Source organism: Girardinichthys multiradiatus, chromosome 19, assembly GCF_021462225.1.
Source record: "Girardinichthys multiradiatus isolate DD_20200921_A chromosome 19, DD_fGirMul_XY1, whole genome shotgun sequence".
Taxonomy (NCBI): Eukaryota; Metazoa; Chordata; class Actinopteri; order Cyprinodontiformes; family Goodeidae; genus Girardinichthys; species Girardinichthys multiradiatus.
The window spans coordinates 20,255,025-20,276,635 of NC_061811.1; the positions used below are offsets into that span (position 1 = coordinate 20,255,025).

At 38.3% G+C, this 21,611-nt stretch overlaps 1 protein-coding gene across 1 annotated transcript in view; it reads right to left on the reverse strand.

The window, feature by feature from the left end:
* Positions 1-21,611, reverse strand: part of babam2 (BRISC and BRCA1 A complex member 2) — a 107,193-nt gene that overhangs the window by 46,816 nt on the left and 38,766 nt on the right. Inside the window, exon 6 of the mRNA XM_047345094.1 lies at positions 21,095-21,169. Within this exon, the coding sequence (XP_047201050.1) occupies positions 21,095-21,169 (75 nt within the window). The remainder of the gene's footprint in view (positions 1-21,094; positions 21,170-21,611) is intronic.

The window sequence follows — 21,611 nt, forward strand, 5'->3', positions numbered from 1 at the left end:
GATGTATTATTTTCAAAATTAAAATCTAAAGTGTGCTGCGCATTTGTATTCACCCCCCTCTTCTCTGATACCCCTGATCAAAATCCTTTGGACCTAAATGCAATTAAAAGCTACCTAATTACTAAATAGAAAACTAATATCCAGCACAGACCCTCCCCTAAATGAGAAATGGTGGTGGCGGCATTATGCTGTGGGGATGCTTCTCTTTATCGGGGACAGGAATGCTGGTCAGAGATGATGGGAAGATAAAAGGAGTTAAATACGGAGAGAAATCCTGGAAGATTTGACACTAGGATGGACAATGACCCTAAACATGAAATCAGAGCTGCCACATAATGGTTTAGAGTATATTCATGTGTTTGAATGACCTTAACCTATATGTACGTGTATGAGTTTTGGTTCAGATTCTCTTAGTCTGAGTCTGAGCTATTTTGCAAAGAACAACTGGTGAAAGATTCAGGCTCTAAATGCTAAAAGTTGGTGGAGACAGACCCTTAAAGATTTGCAGATGTAACTGCAACAAAAGGTGGTTCTTATTCAAGAAATTTTTTTTTTATTTCTAAACATTTTTGCAAACCATGAATCATTTTCTTTTCACTTCACATTAACGAACTACTTTGTGTCGGTCAATCACAAAAAGTCCAAATAAAATAAAATAAAGCTTGTGGTTGTTAGGTGACAAAATGTAAAAAAGTTCACATAGTTCCAGTACTTTGCAAAGCACTGTAACTCATTTGTTTTTTCCAGAGCAACAGGTGCTTCTTCAAAGATGCCACAGAGTTTGCTCGCATGCACTAATGATTAAAATTATAATTCTGTCTTTGATGGCTCAGCCAAAAACATTACTTTCTTACACGCGACTACACAGGTGCCCTTTGATTTCAGCTCTTTGGACGCTACATGGCTGTGTTCTACTTTTCTTTTGTGAAAGGCTGAAACAAAAGCAAGATGAAAGGATTTTATCATTAACAGAAGCAGCTTCATCCAGACTCCCTTTTTACGTTCTTATTTTGGGACAGTTTTTCAAAGCAGAACAGAGCCAGATGTTGCGGCACCTGGCAGTGATCACAGCAGGCTACCCGGGTTAGCTGGGCTCACGAAGGAGACAAATCAGATGTAAAACTGGACCTCCAACAATGTCGGCCGATCAGTCAATTAGGACAGTAAACAATGACTGCAATTAGTTTCAGGGCCTTTCTCTGTGATCATGACTTGCAGACTTCAAATGAGAGTGTGCATGTGTTCTGGTTTTATGAACCAAAAATGTTTATTCTGTATCTGTAGAGAAATTCTAGAAGTTCTTAACATTTGAAGAGTTTTAAAGCTAATACCCAGACTTTTCTATAACTGAAAATAGGTTGAAAATAATTAACAAGTAATTCCCAGTACCCCTATCTGTGTCTTTCTCTTTATTTCATTGTTAATGAAAATAAATTCCTTAGTGGCACATTCTGTAAAAACTCTAAGCCAAACAACCAAATGGATTTACGAACAATTAGGTGACAATAAAACAGATAGTAGCGATTCATACAGTAGCAATTATTTCGAGCAAATGCATAAAAATAAAAAAAACAACAACAACAATGCGTTCTGTTGAGAAGCTGGAACTGAAAGATGGCTGTCAGGTCCCAACAGTAGAAGAATATTCTGCTGGGAAATGCAGAACTGCTGCATCAGCTAAGAATGATTGCCAGAAAGACATCTATGATGAGCCCAGTGCTGCCAGTTAGCACCACTGTGCCTGCAGCTGTGGTACAGCCTACAGCATCACCATCATACTAGTGAAGTTTAGTCAAAAGATGCAAAAATTTCCCATCACTCTGAAGTCACAAAGACAGCAGCTGTCTTTGGAATAAAATAAATAAATTGGAATAAAATATGCATATGCTGCCACTGTACACGTACGTCACATAATTACCTGTCAAGGCAATACAGGCAGAATCTGGCATTTACGAGTGGTGAGCAGTGGTGGCATCTTACTTTAAAAAAAGCAATTAGTTATAGTTACTTCTTCCAAAAAGTAACTGAAATACTCCACTATAAATGTAACTAGTTAACAGGGAAAGTAACTATTCCGTTACTTTTTTTAAGTATAAATATGTCTACGAATTAAGATTTTCTTCCAAGGTTTGATAAGCCAGTTGCATAAAGCGAAATTACATAGACAAGTAGCCTACTAACACCGAACTTTTAATATTTACTTCACATGTACGTTCTTGCCTTTTACCTCAAGGAGAATAAAGTAGTGTCTGTACTTCCACTTTGAAAAGCAATCTTTCCCTCCAGAGCCACCATTGTTGCAGCTTACATCTGCTAGTTTGTCTGAGCAGGGCTGCTGTGTACGTTTGTGGTTTGTGTGTAAACTGAACGTAGTCTCTGATTGGCTTGAAATGAAAGCTTACTCTACCTTAGCCAATCATCACTTATGCGATTGTCTTGCCTTTCACTCCTCCCTTCACAAAAGAAAAAGATTCTAACTCCTGTGGCTATGAGCCAAGACAGATTATAAAAATTTCAATGAGTAGCTTTAGTTTATAATGCGCCCCATTTAACTCTCGGTAACTGTAACGACGTTCTAAGGCTGAAAAAAGTAATTCCTCTGATAATTCGTTACTGAAAAAAGTAACGCCGTCATTAATGCCATTTATTTTAACGCCGTTATTCCCATCACTGGTTGTGAATATGCAAGGAAACCTATCAGAGGACAACAATTGTGTTCACAACAGCCAGGTATGATATCTACATATATGACAGAACATTCCTGCAGCCAAGAGGAGAACTGACCCATGGTTTCAGGATATTAATGTAAAATCTTAAAGCAAAAAATCCATATGAGGATCTAATTTCTTTGCCTTATAACAAAAAGCAAAAATGGTTAAATGGCTCCTGCTGAAATAATACATTACTTTGATTATTAGATTTATAATAATGTAATGTAATGCCATTAATTTGTTGAGAAGCCATTTTAATATTTAATCAAAAAATGTATCTCTACTTCCCATTAGACAAAGCAATATCATTTTAATTTTTCAAAATAACATTATAATAAGTAGAAATTTACATTAAAGAGATCAGCAATCATCTTATTACTAGTAGAAGTTAAATGTTAGGATATCTAAAAATACATGTGCACTAGTGAGAAATACGTTTCAGATATTAGAAAATATTTAATTTATTCTAGAGAGTATCATGTTGGAGATAGCTGAAAAGTTGAGTTCGGACAAGAAGAACAGCTTTCATCGGCCTATGGAGGCAAGCCACCTCTGATTTAAGGAAAATGTGAAAAACATCTGATTTATTTCAGTATTTGACAAACTGATCATCGATCAGATCACTGCCCCACTGTTTAATTTCTACTAGTAACTTTAGAAAGTTTCTTTTTCAGTGAACCCTATTTTAAATACCAATTAATGTCATAAATCTAAAATCTAAAATAGATCTATGAAATACCACCTGTGAAACAGCCAATCTGAAATCAGAGTTTCACCCAAGTGAATTTATGGCGCAACAAGATAAAGTTCAAACATCAATGCATTTAAAATTTACAGACCTCTGTGTAGATTTTCTCCTTTATATTTAAACTGGTATTGTTAAACATTGGCTTGGTCACTCAATACTCAATACCGTTTGATACCATGGCAACAAAAGGCACAGAGTTCATTCTAATTAAGAGTAGCAAAAACAATTACTTCATAACAATATTTGTATTGCCTTAATAAGGACAAAACCAATAAGTAGAAGGTACTTCAAAACCAATTTAAAAAAGCATTTAATTAAAAAGAAACACTTCCCTGTATTGCAATAAAGTAAACAAGACAGCAATTAGTGGAGGTGTTAATATCCTTTATGAAAGCGTGTACTTTGGATTCAGTTGTGCAATTATTTCTTTTAATTGTTTATCTTTAGTCTGTGTTTCTGTGTGTTTCAGTTTGCCTGTTTGCTGCTAATACACTGAAATTGTTCCACTGAAGGCCAAATAATTCATCATTTTCTTCTGGCCCATATAACTGTATTCAGCAGCAATTGTTCAGTTTCTGTGTTTCTGGTAATTTTGCATCATATTTTCTTTGGTGATCAACTAGACTCAAGCATAGGTCGTCATTGGTTCTTACTAATCCGCTATTACTATGATTATAGAGACAGGTATTGCAGTTCTTTTGAATAAACACACCAAACACAGTGTAATGTTTTGTACCTGCTGGGAGGAACAGAGAAACAAGACTTTCTAAAAGAGGAAGTAAACAATAGTAGAACTTTTATAGTTTTTTCATGGTTCTCTTTTTTAGTGTGATGAAAAAACAAAAGGCGATAAATGATGAAAATGAAAATATGGAATTATTTAAAGTCAAACAATGGTGCAAATAAAAAAGAAATTTTGCAGGATCTCATGTCTAGGTATGTGGATTTACAAGAACCTGGTAAAAATGTGAAGCAGAAAAAAAAGCCAAGTCTTTTTAGTTTGGACCTAAAATACTAAGATGTTCTTCCTTTTCTCACTGACATCAGGCTGATGAATGATGTAACATTTAGTTAGATTCTAAAAAATACCCTGTGGCCTATTGTATTCTCCTGTTTTGCAACTGCATCCAAGTTCTTGCAACAGAGATGTTTTTGTTTGCTGTGTCAGCAATCTGCAGAGAGAATTGTGCATTTCCTGTCATCAGTTTGGACTACCCATATTTGGTGCCATTTTGTAATAATGCCAAATGGAAACAGGCTATTTAACATTATCTCCAGGCAAAATTGTTAATCACAGATCTATAATAAAGATGTTATTTCTTGAGAATAAAAAAAAAATAATATTCATTTGACTTTTTCTGCACTCACATATACGATTTGAGTTTCAGACCTTTTATGCCTGACATTTAAATTCATCTACGAGAGCACACCAAGCTATAATACATCCACCGTTTAAAAGCCACATAATTGTTTATCTGCATGGAAGCACTGGCTGGCCTTTTCAGATTTCACTCGCACACTACATTAGAGAAGCCCAAACTAGCAATTACTTGCCGATGTCTTTTGGGCAACTTGCTTTCTGAATAAATGCCACATTCTCAGTGCAGCACTAATACCCCATCAATCAACAACATCTTTCTAAAAAAAAAAAAAGCAAATAAGGATGTGGCTTGATTTGACTTAATTAGGAAAACACATTTCCAATATTAGAAACTGGAAATGGATTTACATTAGGAGTTGATATCAGAAGAAGTCAAGTGACAGCAAGTGCAGTTTCACAAATTAAATGGCTTCCATGAGGACTGATATAAAAGTGCACCTCAATAAATGAAAGCAATGAAATCATAAAAGGTAATTTCAGTAATTCAATCCAAAAAATTGAGGTTGCTTTAATAGCAGCCTTCAGCTTGTCTGCTTTGTTGAGTCTGGAGTCTCTCATCTTCCTCTTGACAATACTCCATATATTTCTATAGGGTTTGGGTCAGGCTGGTTTGCTGGCCAATCAAATTTACCATGGTCAATAAGCCAGGTGTTGGTACTTTTGGAAGTGGCCAATTTGTGCTGGAAAACAAAATCCTCATCTCTATAAAAGTTGTCAGCAGAAGGAAGCATGAAGTGCTCTAAAGTTTCCTGGGTCACCATATTGCTGAATGTGAATCAACACCAACACAACTCCCCAAATCATCACTAACTGTAGAATGTGAAATTTACTTTTTAATCCAAAAAATTTGACCACAAAGCAAAGGTTCATTCCAACTTTCTGCTTTACAAACTGTTAAATGGGCTTTAATATGAACGTTTTTTAACCACATACTCATTTAACTTAACATTCACACAGTTGGATGCAGCTTCTTTAGAAAGACATAACCTTCATGTGAAGCATGTCAGAAACAGTCTGCTGGACCACTTTCAAGACACCGGTTTTCTTTAGCAGTAAGCCATAATCATCAAAACTAAATGAAATAAATGCTTGAAATCCATCACTCTTTGTGTAATGGTTGTATAAAAGCTTTACTCTACGAGGTGTATTACTGAAATAACTAAACTTTTAATAATATGCCAAAATACGGAGATACACCTGTACATAAGAAAAACTTCTAAAGAGCTAACCCCAGAGTTAAGCTATTCCTGGTGCCTTCCTACCTATACTATGTGGATTAACTAATCCAACCTGATATTATCGACACTTTGTTGGAAACTAATAAGTAAAAGTGGCCTACAGGGGTTGGACAATGAAACTGAAACACCTGTCATTTTAGTGTGGGAGGTTTCATGGCTAAATTGGACCAGACTGGTAGCCAGTCTTCATTGATTGCACATTGCACCAGTAAGAGCAGAGTGTGAGGGTTCAATTAGCAGGGTAAGAGCACAGTATTGCTCAAAATATTGAAATGAACACAACATTATGGGTGACATACCAGAGTTCAAAAGAGGACAAATTGTTGGTGCACGTCTTGCTGGCGCATCTGTGACCAAGACAGCAAGTCTTTGTGATGTATCAAGAGCCACGGTATCCAGGGTAATGTCAGCATACCACCAAGAAGGACGAACCACATCCAACAGGATTAACTGTGGACGCAAGAGGAAGCTGTCTGAAAGGGATGTTCGGGTGCTAACCCGGATTGTATCCAAAAAACTTAAAACCACAGCTGCCCAAATCACGGCAGAATTAAATGTGCACCTCAACTCTCCTGTTTCCACCAGAACTGTCCGTCAGGAGCTCCACAGGGTCAATATACATGGCCGGGCTGCTATAGCCAAACCTTTGGTCACTCATGCCAATGCCAAACGTCGGTTTCAATGGTGCGAGGAGTGCAAATCTTGCGCTGTGGACAATGTGAAACATGTATTGTTCTCTGATGAGTCCACCTTTACTGTTTTCCCCACATCCTAGAGAGTTATGGTGTGGAGAAGCCCCAAAGAAGCGTACCACCCAGACTGTTGCATGTCCAGAGTGAAGCATGGGGGTGGATCGGTGATGGTTTGGGCTGCCATATCATGGCATTCCCTTGGCCCAATACTTGTGCTAGATGGGTGCGTCATTGCCAAGGACTACCGAAATATTCTTGAGGACCATGTGCATCCAGTGGTTCAAATATTGTATCCTGAAGGCGGTGCTGTGCATCAGGATGACAATGCACCAATACACACAGCAAGACTGGTGAAAGATTGGTTTGATGAACTCGCTCCAGCAGCTTAAAATTACCCTTCGGATTTTAACAAGTATAGACTGGCAGACTGGCAAGTGGCATGTTTAGGTTGAAAGCCGATTACATTTTGTTTCCACATTAACATGGGCATTTTATTAAACCTAGATTTTCTGCTGCATCTGCACCTCCTCACCACATTCAAATCTTTCAGGATATTATTGGAAACAATGACTACTTTGCACTAGTTCACTATCACTATGTGTTTTGTTCACATCCGTCTGGCTTTATCCTGACTCCGTTTCCTTGAACAGTTTTTCGGGTACCAAATGGAGCCATCCTCCATGGGGCGCATTATGCTGCTGCTTAGCTGACAATCTAAAGTAATTTTCTACGCGGAAAATAAAAAAAGCGTGTGGTCCATTGGTACAGCAGGCGCACCATTGTTGAAGACTACCCGTTCTGACCAATCAGAACTGATTTTAATTCATTTCAATTGAGTTTATTTATATAGTGCCCATTCACAAGTATTTCAATCAGGTATGAGGGGTAATGCTTAGCGAGCTTTACTTTAATCTCAAGTTAGGCAGGATGTGTATTAGTATCAGGTCTGAAAAGGGGCTATTGGACAGTTACTTTAAGTTGGAAATGCTGTTGACAAGAATCGTAAGGTAATTTGTGTCCTGGCTGGTTACACTACACTGCAAACTGCTCAGGTTTGAATGCAACAGTTTTTGAATATGCAACAGCAAGAATGAATGCTGTTTTTGAATAATTAACCTAAAGGACATAATAGTCTAAAACAGACTAAATGTACTTAAAATATTTTTTTTGTTTTATTATAATGTGTGAATTTCATTTTTTTAAATCTTGAATTTGTTTTCTGATAATACTGTAGTTTTTAAATAATCTTAAATTATGAATTATCATAAATATAGAACTGTTTAGGTAAAACATTTTGTCATAAGTGCAAAAAAAAAAAAAAGCCAAAAAATAGTTTTTATTGTAACTATCACTATGCTTTTTATGTAAGGCAGCCATGTTGGACCTTAAAGATACAGTTAAAACTAGATATTTACATACACTGTATGAAAAGACACACATAACCTCTTTTCTCATATAGCGTTCAGACCAGTGGTGTCCAAGGAGCAGCCCAGGACTCTTTTGCGGCCCATGGAATGATTCTGTGTGGCCCTCAGCCTTAAGTGAGGCATTTATTGCAGAAGGAGACCTTATTTAATTATTTTGGTCGATTGTAACTAAAGAAATTTCTATGTTCTTAAAACACAAAGGGTTTGTCTTTTATTAGCAATGTTTATTACTTTCGTTTTAATTTATTGAAACACAAAAATCCACAAAAATTCTTTGACTTTTAATAAAATCCCAAAACAATCTATATATGACCCATTTGCCAGTTTTGTTGATGATAATGGATGGTGAAAACATTCCAGACCAATAAAACAGAAACCATTCTACCCCCAAATTTGGGAAACTGAATGCTTTCCTTTTTAAAAGGCAAAAGTGTAACCCTCTTTTTACGTTTCAGATCAACAATGATTTACATATCCCTTTTCTACAAAACTCTGCATTATTTGTTTAGTTAAAATATTATGTATTTGAATTATTGCTGAGCAGGTGGTAAAAATAAAGAATTCCTGGAATTTATTTTTGTGTTTTTAATTGGAAAAGAAATGTGGCCAGCAGGTACTTTAAACCTGGGAATTTTGGCCCGAGTATCAAAAAGTTTGGCCTCCACAGGTTTAAACTGCACAATTAAATTAAATGCATGAGATTGAGCATTTTTATATATCTCCATGATTTATGGAAATATTTTACTAAAATAAAAAAATAAAAATAAAGTCATACTCTTAAGTTTAAGTGCATGTGTACAAAACAGTTTGTTTGTAGGTATGAAATGAAAAAAAAAATGGAAGGGACAAAATGGCAATGCTTTTCTGCAAAATGGTGGTATAAATGCACAAACATGACCAAGAGCATTAATAGGTTGCTATATTTTTTCTTTATTAGTATTTTTTGGGGGATTTTGTACTTTTTAGATGCTGTTGAGTTTTACTTGCGTCTGGTTTTCTTTGATTTTGTTTTGCATTGGTCCTAGTTACTCATTATCACCCTCAGTGTATTTATTGTCCCAGGTTTAAAGATGTCTTTGTCCTCCTCCCAACCACTGGGGTGAAGTAATTCTCATGCTATGTTTTGTCCCATGTTCTTTTATAATTGGATGTTGTTTTATGACTTTTTGATTTAGGGTTGTTTAGGGTTTGTTTTATGAGTTTTTGTCTACATTTAATTGTTACCTAACTCCTTTGAATGACACAAACAGACCTCAAATAACATTTAACAAAAAAAAAAAAAAAAGGTTTTCATCATGAGTAACAAAAGTAATGAGCAAATGGGAACTCGCATCCAGCTGCTAAAAAAATGGATTTCATGGCACCAAGTGAGGCTGAACAAAAAACAGAGATGAGACAGAGCTGAGCCAGAGGAGCAGTACACTCTGAACATTATGGGAGTAACCTGTAATTATTTTATAGCTCTTAAGATTCCTGAGCTCTTAGTCAGTGTTTACCGTGCAGGGGCAAGGCAAGGCCACAAATTACAACCGCTGTTTTGGCACCAAATGCTCAACAGTCACGCACATGCATGAGCTTTCTTTCAAAGTGGCACACAGGCTGAATTTTGGAAAATAAAAAAACTAAACAAAAGGGTAATGAAGCCAGGGCAGCCCTTAAATATTTAGACCTAATATTTTCTCACATGATAATCAAACTCTGCAGATGACATATGACATGATGGTTCTCTTGCAGAGCTCTGCTTTGTCACCTTCACCTGCTTGCAAAGTGACAGTTATACAGTGCCTTGCGAAAGTATTCGGCCCCCTTGAACTTTTCAACCTTTTGCCACATTTCAGGCTTCAAACAAATATATAAAATTCAAATTTTTTGTGAAGAAGCAACCCTAACCCTAACAAGTGGGACACATTTGTGAAGTGGAATGAAATTTGTTGGATGTGTCAAACTTTTTTAACAAATAAAAAACTGAAAAGTGGGGCGTGCAATATTGTTCGGCACCTTTACTTTCAGTGCAGCAAACTCACTCGAGAAGTTCAATGAGGATCTCTGAATGATCCAATGTTGTCCCAAGTTATTGATGATGATAAATAGACTCCACGTGTGTGTAATCAAGTCTCCGTATAAATGCACCTGCTATGTGATAGTCTCAGGGTTCTGTTCAAAGCACAGAGAGTATCATGGAGACCAAGGAACACACCAGACAGGTCCAAGATACCGTTGTGGAGAAGTTTAAAGCCGGATTTGGATACAAAAGGATTTCCCAAGCTTTAAACATCCCAAGGAGCACTGTGCAAGCAATCATATTGAAATGGAAGGAGTATCAGACCACCGCAAATCTACCAAGACCCGGCCGTCCCTCTAAACTCTCATCTCGAAACCATCTCGAAACCTCGAACAAGGAAAAGACTGGAGAAGACTGATCAGAGATGCAGCCAAGAGGCCCATGATCACTCGGGATGAACTGCAGAGATCTTCAGCTGAGGTGGGAGAGTCTGTCCATAGGACAACAATCTGTCGTACACTGCACAAATCTGGCCTTTATGGAAGAGTGGCAAGAAGAAAGCCATTTCTCAAAGATATTCATAAAAAGTCTCGTTTAAAGTTTGCCACAAACCACCTGGGAGACACACCAAACATGTGGAAGAAGGTGCTCTGGTCAGATGAAACCAAAATCAAACTGTTTGGCCACAATGTAAAACGATATGTTTGGCGTAAAAGCAACACAGCTCATCACCCTGAACACACCATCCCCACTGTCAAACATGGTGGTGGCAGCATCATGGTTTGGGCCTGCTTTTTGTCAGCAGGGACAGGGAAGATGGTCAAAATTGATGGGAAGATGGATGGGGCCAAATACAGGACCATTCTGGAAGAAAACCTGTTGGAGTCTGCAAGAGACCTGAGACTGGGACGGAGATTTATCTTCCAACAAGACAATGATCCAAAACATAAAGCCAAATCTACAATGAAATGGTTCACAAATAAACATATCCAGGTGTTGGAATGGCCAAGTCAAAGTCCAGACCCAAATCCAATCGAGCATCTGTGGAAAGAGCTGACTGCTGTTCACGAACGCTCTCCATCCAACCTCACTGAGCTCGAGCTGTTTTGCAAGGAAGAATGGGCAAGAATTTCAGTCACTCGATGTGCAAAACTGATAGAGACAAACCCCAAGCGACTTGCAGCTGTAATTGCAGCAAAGGGTGGCGCTACAAAGTATTAACGCAAGGGGGCCGAATAATATTGCACGCCCCACTTTTCAGTTTTTGATTTGTTAAAAAGGTTTGACACATCCAATAAATTTCATTCCACTTCACAATTGTGTCCCACTTGTTGTTGATTCTTCACAAAAAATTAGAATTTTAATCTTTATGTTTGAAGCCTGAAATGTGGCAAGAGGTTGAAAAGTTCAAGGGGGCCGAATACTTTCGCAAGGCACTGTAAGTGAGTGGTTGTTCACGGATCTGCAAGCGTCTGTAAAGTGTCTACAGGGTTGTTTTTCTAGGAGAGAATTGTGAAAGACCAGTCATGTGATAAGTGGGCTATCTTCAGCCACGACTTCTCCAAAAGCTCAACTGACACAAGAAGAGGGACAGCAAACCGCAACAACGACAGCCTCATGGGAGGTTGAGAAAGGAGTAGCAATTATGTGGCAACCAGAGAGGTAAGGTGACCACAGCTGCTGCAGGCTGAGGAGCCTTCTGGCTTATCTCTTAGGAAGCTGAAGTAGCCACCTGGACCCACAAGCAAGAAAAAACAGTGAGGTTAAAATAAAGTTAGAATTCTGACCAATACAAAAATAAAGACCTCACTGTATTGTGCTGATACTGTGATGTTGACGCCCATATGCTATGTAGTTTTCTGTCATTCTGCAGCTCACTGAAACACAGCTTTAAAACAATTTAACAAGCTGAATTTGACTGATTTTAACACTTACTGGTGAAGACTTCCTATGAATGTGATAGAACCAACCAATTGGTGGGCCTCAACTGCCTTAAGTGGTTCACAGAGGGAATTTTGGGTAAATTTGAACTAATTGTCTAGTCAGTGTTTCATTTTCCTCTAAAGTCAAAATTGGATCTAAGAATGAAATCAAACCCAATTTAACAACGCTCCACTTGCAAGTTTGAAACCAGTGGGATTTGCTTATATTTCTAGTTAAGTAACCAACCTAACTAGAAATATAAAGACTTGCAAGATTTCAGTAAAAGAATCGGTATGCTACTGTTTATGTGAAAGATTTTGTCAAGCTTGAAAGAAAATGATCTGATTTTATTGCAATCATCACCAAGGCAGCCATGTTGGATTTTGAAGTTGGAGTTGGTGAGAACACTTTTCCACATGGACTTCTGAATTCTAGGAACCTTACTGTGATTTTGTTTTTGTTTTTTTACAACAAGCAACTTGGAACTTTCACTTTCTGGGTAAAATTAAATCAGATTACATCTTATAAAAGAAATGTAAACACCTTAACAAAAGTTAATAACCTTATGAAACCTTATGAAATATAAAAGCATATTACAGATACCACCTCTTTAAATCTAGTACGTGATATGTTTTGAAACAATAGCCTTGTTCTGTGTTTTCCAAGCTAAGTCTGAAAAGCTAAAAGGAAAAAAATGATACATTGTGCTCTCTGCAAGAGTCCTGACTCATGTTTCATTTAACATTTCCCTTCCAAGCAGCCAGACACAGATAATCCTTTAAAGCTTTAAGCCAGACTTTTCTCTAAAATCAATCAAACTCTCATCAGATGCATTTTGTCACCTATAAATAGCATGTCATGGTCATCTGTTGGCTTAGCCATTGTGTTGTAAATTTTGAAATAAATATAAACTCAATCCCCCTAAAACAAGCTTTCATGTGCACATACCTCTGGTGACATCACATAAGGCTACTGAGCAGACATCTGTAGAGTACGTTCATCTCTTGTTCTATATCCGCATGTTAATTAAATGTATCCTTCAAAGGTGTTTTTTTGTGCTCTGTATGGTTGCACCAGAACATCTTAGTTGTAAATGAGAACGCCGTGCGGTTTCCGGAAAAATTTGGCAACAACAAAACTCAGATTTGATGGTGATACAATTCCTTGTTTTAGGCACAGAAAACAATTAGAATGAAACGTTCAAACAGGAACATAAACTGATTCGATAAGAAGACAATCAGTCATCGCCAACTGGAGTCAAACACATAAGGCTGAACCCATTGCAACTGAAATGCTTCAATATCCACGTCAAATGGTTTACAGTCACTCGTCCACCACAATGTTTGGTAACGCCTGCTGGATTCTTGTGTCTTTTGTGATGTCATGGACCCACAGAGCAGAATTAACTTGCTGGTATTCTTCAGTGTGCTTTACAAAAACTATTATTTTGTGAAATCCTGCCCTGGGAATCCATACTTCTTTACTAAACCATGTTGATTTTCAGAGAAAATGTTTTAGGAAAAAAAAACATTTATGGTATAGTATCTTAAAAATGTTTTGATCAATAGTTCTGGCTTTATTCTTTAACTTCATGAGCAGTAATAATGTGGCTGTGAAGTTTTATCACAATGACAAAGTAAACACGTCACAGGTAAGGAAACCAGTGATGCAAGACCTTCAGTCGGTCTTCAGCTCCAGAGTGCCTCTGAGTGAGGGGAGGGGGGTCTCAACATACTGTCACAGAGGTGGGAGATCGTTAAAAATGGCCCTAAACTCTACCTGCTGAGAAATCTGGGGTCTTTAGGAGTGCAGGGTGGGCTCCTGAAGCTCTTTTTGACACTTTGGTGGCACCAGCTACCTTCTATGGTGTAATATGTTGGTCAAGCAGCTTATCTATAGCTGAGAGGAAACAGATAAGCTCATCCATCACTGCTCCCAACAAACTCAGTACATGTTTACATCCCTGCTGTTGCTTGGAAAGCTTTTTTTCACTTTCTGTAAATAATTTGTTGTTGCTTTTTATGCATAAATATACATGCACGTGTTGTAATTTTTTTTTAAATAATCCTACTTAGTTTCACATTTCTTTGAATCTGAGTGTGCTATTTTTAATGACTGCACAGTATTTTTTTTTTGTGGTGTAAATTTGCCTATACTGCGCAGCCTCTTATTTCTACTTTCTGCTTGTATATGTTTACCTTGGTTTACCTTACCTGCATGTTTCAACTTGCCTGTCACTTTGCTGCTGGTACACCTGAATTTCCCCACTAAGCGACAATAAAGGTTATTTCTATTCTATTTCATATAACATTTCTGCAACTCCAGTCTCTCGAGTGCCACTGCCCTGCAATTTTTGGATGCATCCCTGCTCCAACACAACTGAATCAAAGAATCAGGCTAATCAGGCCTTTGGAAAACCTGCTCACATGCCAAAAAGGTAATTCAGCCATTGATTCAGGTGTGTTGGAGCAAGTATGCAACAGTTGCATGACAGTGGCACTTGAGGACTGGAGTTGCAAACACCTGCTATAAAGAAGAAATCAAGATTGTAAACTCAGACCAATTAATTAAATTTTATCAAAGTTTAGGGATATAACGTATGTTGAATGCTGATTTGAGTCTTGATTACATGGGTAAAAATATATATATATATTTTTTTATTTTAAATGGAGAAGTCAGCCCCCCCGTCAGCTGCTGCCTGTTGATCTCTGAAAATTAAAGTGAGCACGTGTGGCGGGGGGAAGGGGCTATGAGGGTGTGCCACCAAAAATAATTAGAGTACAAATAATTAGATACAAGAGCTCTTGCTGAAGCATGAATAGCTTGTACAGACTAAACAGCCATGCAGGGATGCCCAGGGCTTGGTGCTAACATCCCTCGGGTCGGTTTTACCAGAGGGAAAGTGGGGAAAGGAAATGCTTAGCAGGAAGGACAGAGCAGGTTCCAAACTGAGCAGAAGCAGATTACGTAGTGAGAGAACATTTAAGTAAATAGTCATGTTTAGATAATGAGCACAACTCACTGTGTAATGATGGGAAGTAAGGTAACAACACTTTTTCCAGTGTAAAATATAAGGCAAACCAAGATAATATATTTTTGTATCTGACAATGAATGCGTGCAATGCATATGTATTGTAATAGATCTTACCAAAATGAGCTAGTTTAAATGTCTTATATAAGAAGCAGGCATTTCAGCAGGAGGTCTGCAACAATTCCTTGAAAATAAAGTTTTAAGCTGCATTTTAAGCAAAACAACATGACTGTAATAAATATATTTCTTTAGATTATGAGTCTCATACCAAAACTCCCTGGAAGCCTTTCTGGGAAAGAAAATGTGCATAGCCAACTAAAATGTGATGTAAACGGAGCCCATCCAAAACCAAACTTTTTAGGAAAGCTAGTGTAACCCTCCACCCCCCTAATAACTAAAGTTTAACACAAGATTTGTGCAGTTCTCAAAAGGTTTATGGCAAATTATCATATATACAGTATACATGTATAGGTCCTGCAAAAAGATGGATGGATGGATGGATGCATACAAAGAAATAAAGGACTGCAACCAGGGTTATTGAATGGCACAATTGATTACTTCAAATTCTTAATCAACCTTTATTTTGAAACCTATGAGAGTTTGTACCGAAAACAACAGCAATAAAAAGAATTACATAAGAATATAAAAAAAAAAAATTTAATATATATTGTTTCTTGTAAATATCTCTCCAGTACTTTGTTCAGCCCCTGATTCCTGGGGTAGAAACACACAAGGTCAAGGGTAAGACCTCCAGAGAAACGTTCCTGCAGCCAGCAAAAACTAAAACCAATCATCATGCATTCATATCCCAGTGCAAACAAAAACATACACCACAGCAAACGCCCCGAACAACCAACGACAGCTGCTCGAGGACCCAAAGCGCATCAATCTTTTTCTGTCGCACATGCAAACACACAAAAACTGCAGTCACTTCAGAGCCGGTGACACGGGTCACTGCTTGTGGGGGAGACAAAGCTCAAGTGAAGCGAGAGCAGAGGGCTCAGTCACGAATGTGGCGTCTTTCCACGCTCATGAGAGGGGACAAGAGATAAGCTGCAGCTGCACTTGTACTTTACAGAGTTTTTTATTATATTTTTTAGTTTTATTTATACATTTATATACAGGCCTATTTATTTACTGTAGAGAAAAGTGGCTCAGTCCAAGGGTGCAAGGTACTGCGATTCCAAAGTGGTGACGAGGAAGAGCTCAAGGTACGATCAAAGACTGAGACACTGAAATAGTGCCCAATACGACTATATGGCCTTTAAAGAAGAAGAAACTGCCAACATCCATCAGTGTGCAACTCACTTCCCCTCATGTCCGCTCTCAGCGTCCTTCCCACTCTTTCACTCAGACTCAGAGGGGGTCCCCCCCCCCCACCTTTGAAAATAATAAAATAAAAAAACTAGCTCCCCTCCCTCCTCCCCAAGGCTAGATGGTCCATGCAGGAAGGTAAACATGTCCACTGTCGTGAGCTCAGACCATGTGGATGCTTCGCTTCAGGTAATGGTCGTCCTCCACGGCTCGGTGCCCACCAGCAACATCTCGGCATTCACTAGCAGAGCATGGTAGCTTGTGTCTGAACAGATTTCTGCTTCACTGCCAAACCAACGTTCCTCAAGCAAGGACATCCATGGAATTTTTTAGAAGGTTGATTAAAATCAGGGTCAACAGTCCAACCTCTACCTAAAGCACCTGGCTGATGGCTGATATTCTCACTCTGAAGCTACTTCTTGATTACTTTACTTGTGACTGGTTTGTAAAAATTGGACATTTAAATGGGCATGAATTACTATTTAAGAACAAAAGTAAATCAGCATTAAAAAAAATTTGTTAGGAGCTGCTGCACCTAGCAATTAACAGGCGGTTTATCCGATTTCAGTAACAGACACATCCAATTTCATACTGGTAATTGTTAAACCCATCTAAAAATAAGCCAGACTAAAGATGCTGTCTTACTGTTTCCTATTTTGCTATGTATGTTGGGATATTGAAAAATGCATGTTAAGCAGATCTAAAGGTTAGGAAAGGAAGCGGACTTTATGCAACATCAAGCCCTGTCGCATCTCTGAAGTATGTTTGTCAATTTTGATGTGGCCCGGGGTTTGAATAGTTTGCATGTACAAGGATCAAGGGTGTGGAATTCAAAGAGACACATTGCAATTTAACAAGAAAAACCTTTTATTTTGAAGTAAAGAATATTGGGAAACCGGTAAATTATAAACTTGGGACTTAACACATCCCATATCTGAACCTTATGTTGATCTAAGTGGTGTCTTAAATTGGTATTCAGAAAGTTGGTTCAAATTGTACAACGCGTTCATATGGGTACCACTTTTTAACCAACTTTACTAAAATCAAGCAAACTCAATTGATTAACCAATGTTTTTTGATATGTTCTGAAATAAAAAAGGTACCTGTGCCTGCAACAAATGGTTTAAATATAAAACAATACAATAGTTTTCGGGCTGCACGGTGGGACAGTTGGTAGCACTGTTGCCTTGTAGCAAGAAGGTCCTGGGTTCGATTCCCGGCCTGGGGTCTTTCTGCATGGAGTTTGCATGTTCTCCCCGTGCATGCGTGGGTTCTCACAGGGTACTCCGGCTTCCTCCCACAGTCCAAAGACATGCATGTTAGATTAATTGGTCTCTCTAAATTGCCCTTAGGTGTATGAGTGTGTGTGTGGTTGTTTGTGTGTTGCCCTGCGATGGACTGGCGACCTGTCCAGGGTGTACCCTGCCTCTCGCCCATAGACTGCTGGAGATAGGCACCAGCTCCCCCGCGACCCACTATGGAATAAATGGTAGAAAATGACTGACTGACAATAGTTTCTTGTTTGTGTGCACAAACTTGGCCTGTAAAACTAATTCTGTTTCAAACTGTATTCAGGAGGCATCAGCAAATGTTTGCAGAGAGTACAAGAGCAAAGATTAGTTACCCAAGAAAGTATAGCCAACATTTATCATCAAATAATGCCACTGTATAATGTTGTGTTTTTGAATGAGCTTGTGCACTAAACTGTCAATTAGGAATCTGGGTGTTTCACCAAGGCCATGCTAGCATTATTTGTATTCTATATTTACTCATGGGGCCCATGTGAGCCATACATGGGCTGAAAAAATGAACTCCAGATTGTCTGTGGTTAAACATTTGCCCCATGTGTGTTCCTCATATAGGTTTCATTCAGAACAACCTAAGGTAAAAGATGGGACCCATATGGGCCTTAGACGTGTTACTATTGTTACCTCCTAAATAAAACTATAATTCTTGCTGTTACAATGAGCTAGGCTCAGTTAGCCCCTACGGTAAAGCACATCCAGTTAAGGGTAAAGTTCTTAAAAAAGATAATCATCACTCACAAAGTTGCTTTTATTAACAATTTATTAGATAACACTGCCATCGCTAATGTAGTATTTAGCAAGATTTTGCTTCTGATGGAAACACATAGAGCCCACCTGGGTCACAAATGGGCTTAAAATTGGCTCCAGACAGGAGTGTTTCAGGAGTGTCCTCAATTTCTTGCAAATCTTAACTGCTGTTCCTCACTTTTGTAAAAGGTGCACATCAGAAAATCTGATGTCATTTTTTTTCTGCTACAGAATCGTTCAAAACTCCCAAATATTGTACCGTTTACAGATTTAAACCCTTTAAATTCCAAATTAATCATTTAGAATTTGTTATATACAGGTCCTTCTCAAAATATTAGCATATTGTGATAAAGTTCATTATTTTCCATAATGTAATGATGAAAATTTAACATTCATATATTTTAGATTCATTGCACACTAACTGAAATATTTCAGGTCTTTTATTGTCTTAATACGGATGATTTTGGCATACAGCTCATGAAAACCCAAAATTCCTATCTCACAAAATTAGCATATCATTAAAAGGGTCTCTAAACGAGCTATGAACCTAATCATCTGAATCAACAAGTTAACTCTAAACACCTGCAAAAGATTCCTGAGGCCTTTAAAATTCCCAGCCTGGTTCATCACTCAAAACCCAAATCATGGGTAAGACTGCCGACCTGACTGCTGTCCAGAAGGCCACTATTGACACCCTCAAGCAAGAGGGTAAGACACAGAAAGAAATTTCTGAACGAATAGGCTGTTCCCAGAGTGCTGTATCAAGGCACCTCAGTGGGAAGTCTGTGGGAAGGAAAAGGTGTGGCAGAAAACGCTGCACAACGAGAAGAGGTGATTTATATAATTTACATATAGCACCAAATACTCCTTCTAGACATCTTTGTGGCCAAAAGTGCCTAATTGCCCTCCAATGAAAATGCATGACAGTACAAGATAAAACCATGCAGTCCTTTACATAGCATTCAATTTAAAAAAAATTTTATGCTATGCTGTTTTTTTTTTTTTGGCCAGTTAAGTAAAATAAAATATGTTAGATTTCTGGCATTTTCTAGTAGCCACTTAGTGCACTTTTTCAGTTTCAGAACATAGAAAAAAGAAAGAAAATTATGTTAATCAATTGAGTCTTGCTTGGTTTCAGCTTTGACCAACTAGTCGAGTTTAAGTTGTGCGGCTAAGAACATGCACATATTTCATACAAATGTTGTGCATGAGGTATAATCCACTGTGTATTAAACTTGTGGTTCCATTGCTTTTTTATGTGGGATTATATACAGTGTTTTCATCTGCCCAGTCTGAGGCCATTGCAGGAATAAATTAATTACAGTTCAGCTGCCCTGCAACACTACAGAACTGCATGCAGAGCAGAAATGTGCAATGCATGGAAACAATTGACTCAAGAAAGCACACACACTGACAGAAGCAATCACATGACAACTGTCAAAATGAAAATTCAGGTCATTGGGTTTGGGATGCAGTCCAGTTCAGCCTGTATGCCGCATGGGCCTGTTCTCCTGGAATGCGTAGGTGGACAAGGTGTGGGATGATGATGTTCATTACTTTTCTTTCTTCAAGTCTTCAAGCACTCCCTTACTGATACTATGTATACCCCAGCTGCCAAATACAATGCAATACTGAGAGCGTACATAAAAAAAATTATATATGATAAGAGTGTCAGGAATATTAATACATATCCAAGATTTGGTTTATTATTTTTTTAAAAGCTGAATATTTTTGAGTTATTTGACAACAATGTTTCACAGCTTTTAGGGCCACCACCACCCACTAGTTAAAGGTCAGTGAATGTGTGCATTGCTTCTGCAAGTGACAGCAAGCATGTCGCCAATAAAGCTTCCTTCAGGGCTAGGTTTAAATCTTTTTCTTGGCTAAAATCGCACAGAGACAAAAATAAATGGAATCAAATTCCCAGAAGGAGTGGAAATGTGGCTGTGAAATGTGACTGACTTGATGAGCCCCATTCACAGCCTGCTAAAAGAGGGAGACTAGTCTCGGGGCTTCAGGTTTGACAGATAAAGCTGATGATGGTTGCCGTTTCCCGTATGTTTACCATCACAGGTCGAAGCCAGGCTGGAAGAGGCCGGAGAGTGGAGGCCTCCGGCCACTAAAGATCATCAGCGAGGGAAAAGAAAGATGGAATGGAGACAGACATAGAAATATTTATAGATACATCCAGTGTGTGTGAGTATGCGTGTGTGTGTGTGGGTGTGTATGGTGTGTTCAGGCTAGGCTGCCTGCAGACACCACGCGGTTCAGAGCAGATCCACAGTGACAGTTGCTGATTAGTCAACTCACAGCCCCTCGACACTGAGGCCTGTGCACAAACACACACAGCTGCACAGTAGTTCATTTGAATAAATCCCTCTGTTAACGACGCAAACATTCAAAACGCACTGAAACACATACATGTAAACAAATGCACACTTGTAATAACTTAGAACAGCTCATGTAATGGCTAATCCTGGAGTCTGCAGCAGCATCTGTACAGCATGCAGGAAGTGTGCGTTTTGATAAGGGCTCATGCTTGATGTGTTTTTTCCAAGTTGGTGGGTAAATACCTTGAGAAGATAAACTGGGATGTTGCTGAAGTCCACTGGGAGTTTAAGGAGGAAACGGGCTGAAAACTCTCCGGTCTGGAAACACATGAAACAGAAGTGGAGAATTTCAAATAAATACAAGAAACAACATAAAATAAATCCAAAATGAAATTTAAGTTTTGTATAACAACAGATTATATTTAGATTTCTCATTAAATACCCAGCCACTTCCTGTGTTCGTATTCATTTTCTAAATCAATATTCCGTACTTATCACCGTTACCGCACCACCCCTAACATCTACTTTCTGTGTAGATCGTCACTGGCTTCTATGGAAATAACCATGTAATAAACACATGACAGTGCTTTAAAGGGTCATAAATCAGCATTAACATGAAGACCAGAGTATTTTTAAAAATGGTAGAAGTCTTGGTAGCCATCCTGGACTAACCTTCAGAGTCTAGGACTAACAAATCTGGATTTATACCAACTACAGATGCTATGAGAGTTATTGAGAAGAACCTTTTAAAACAACCTCA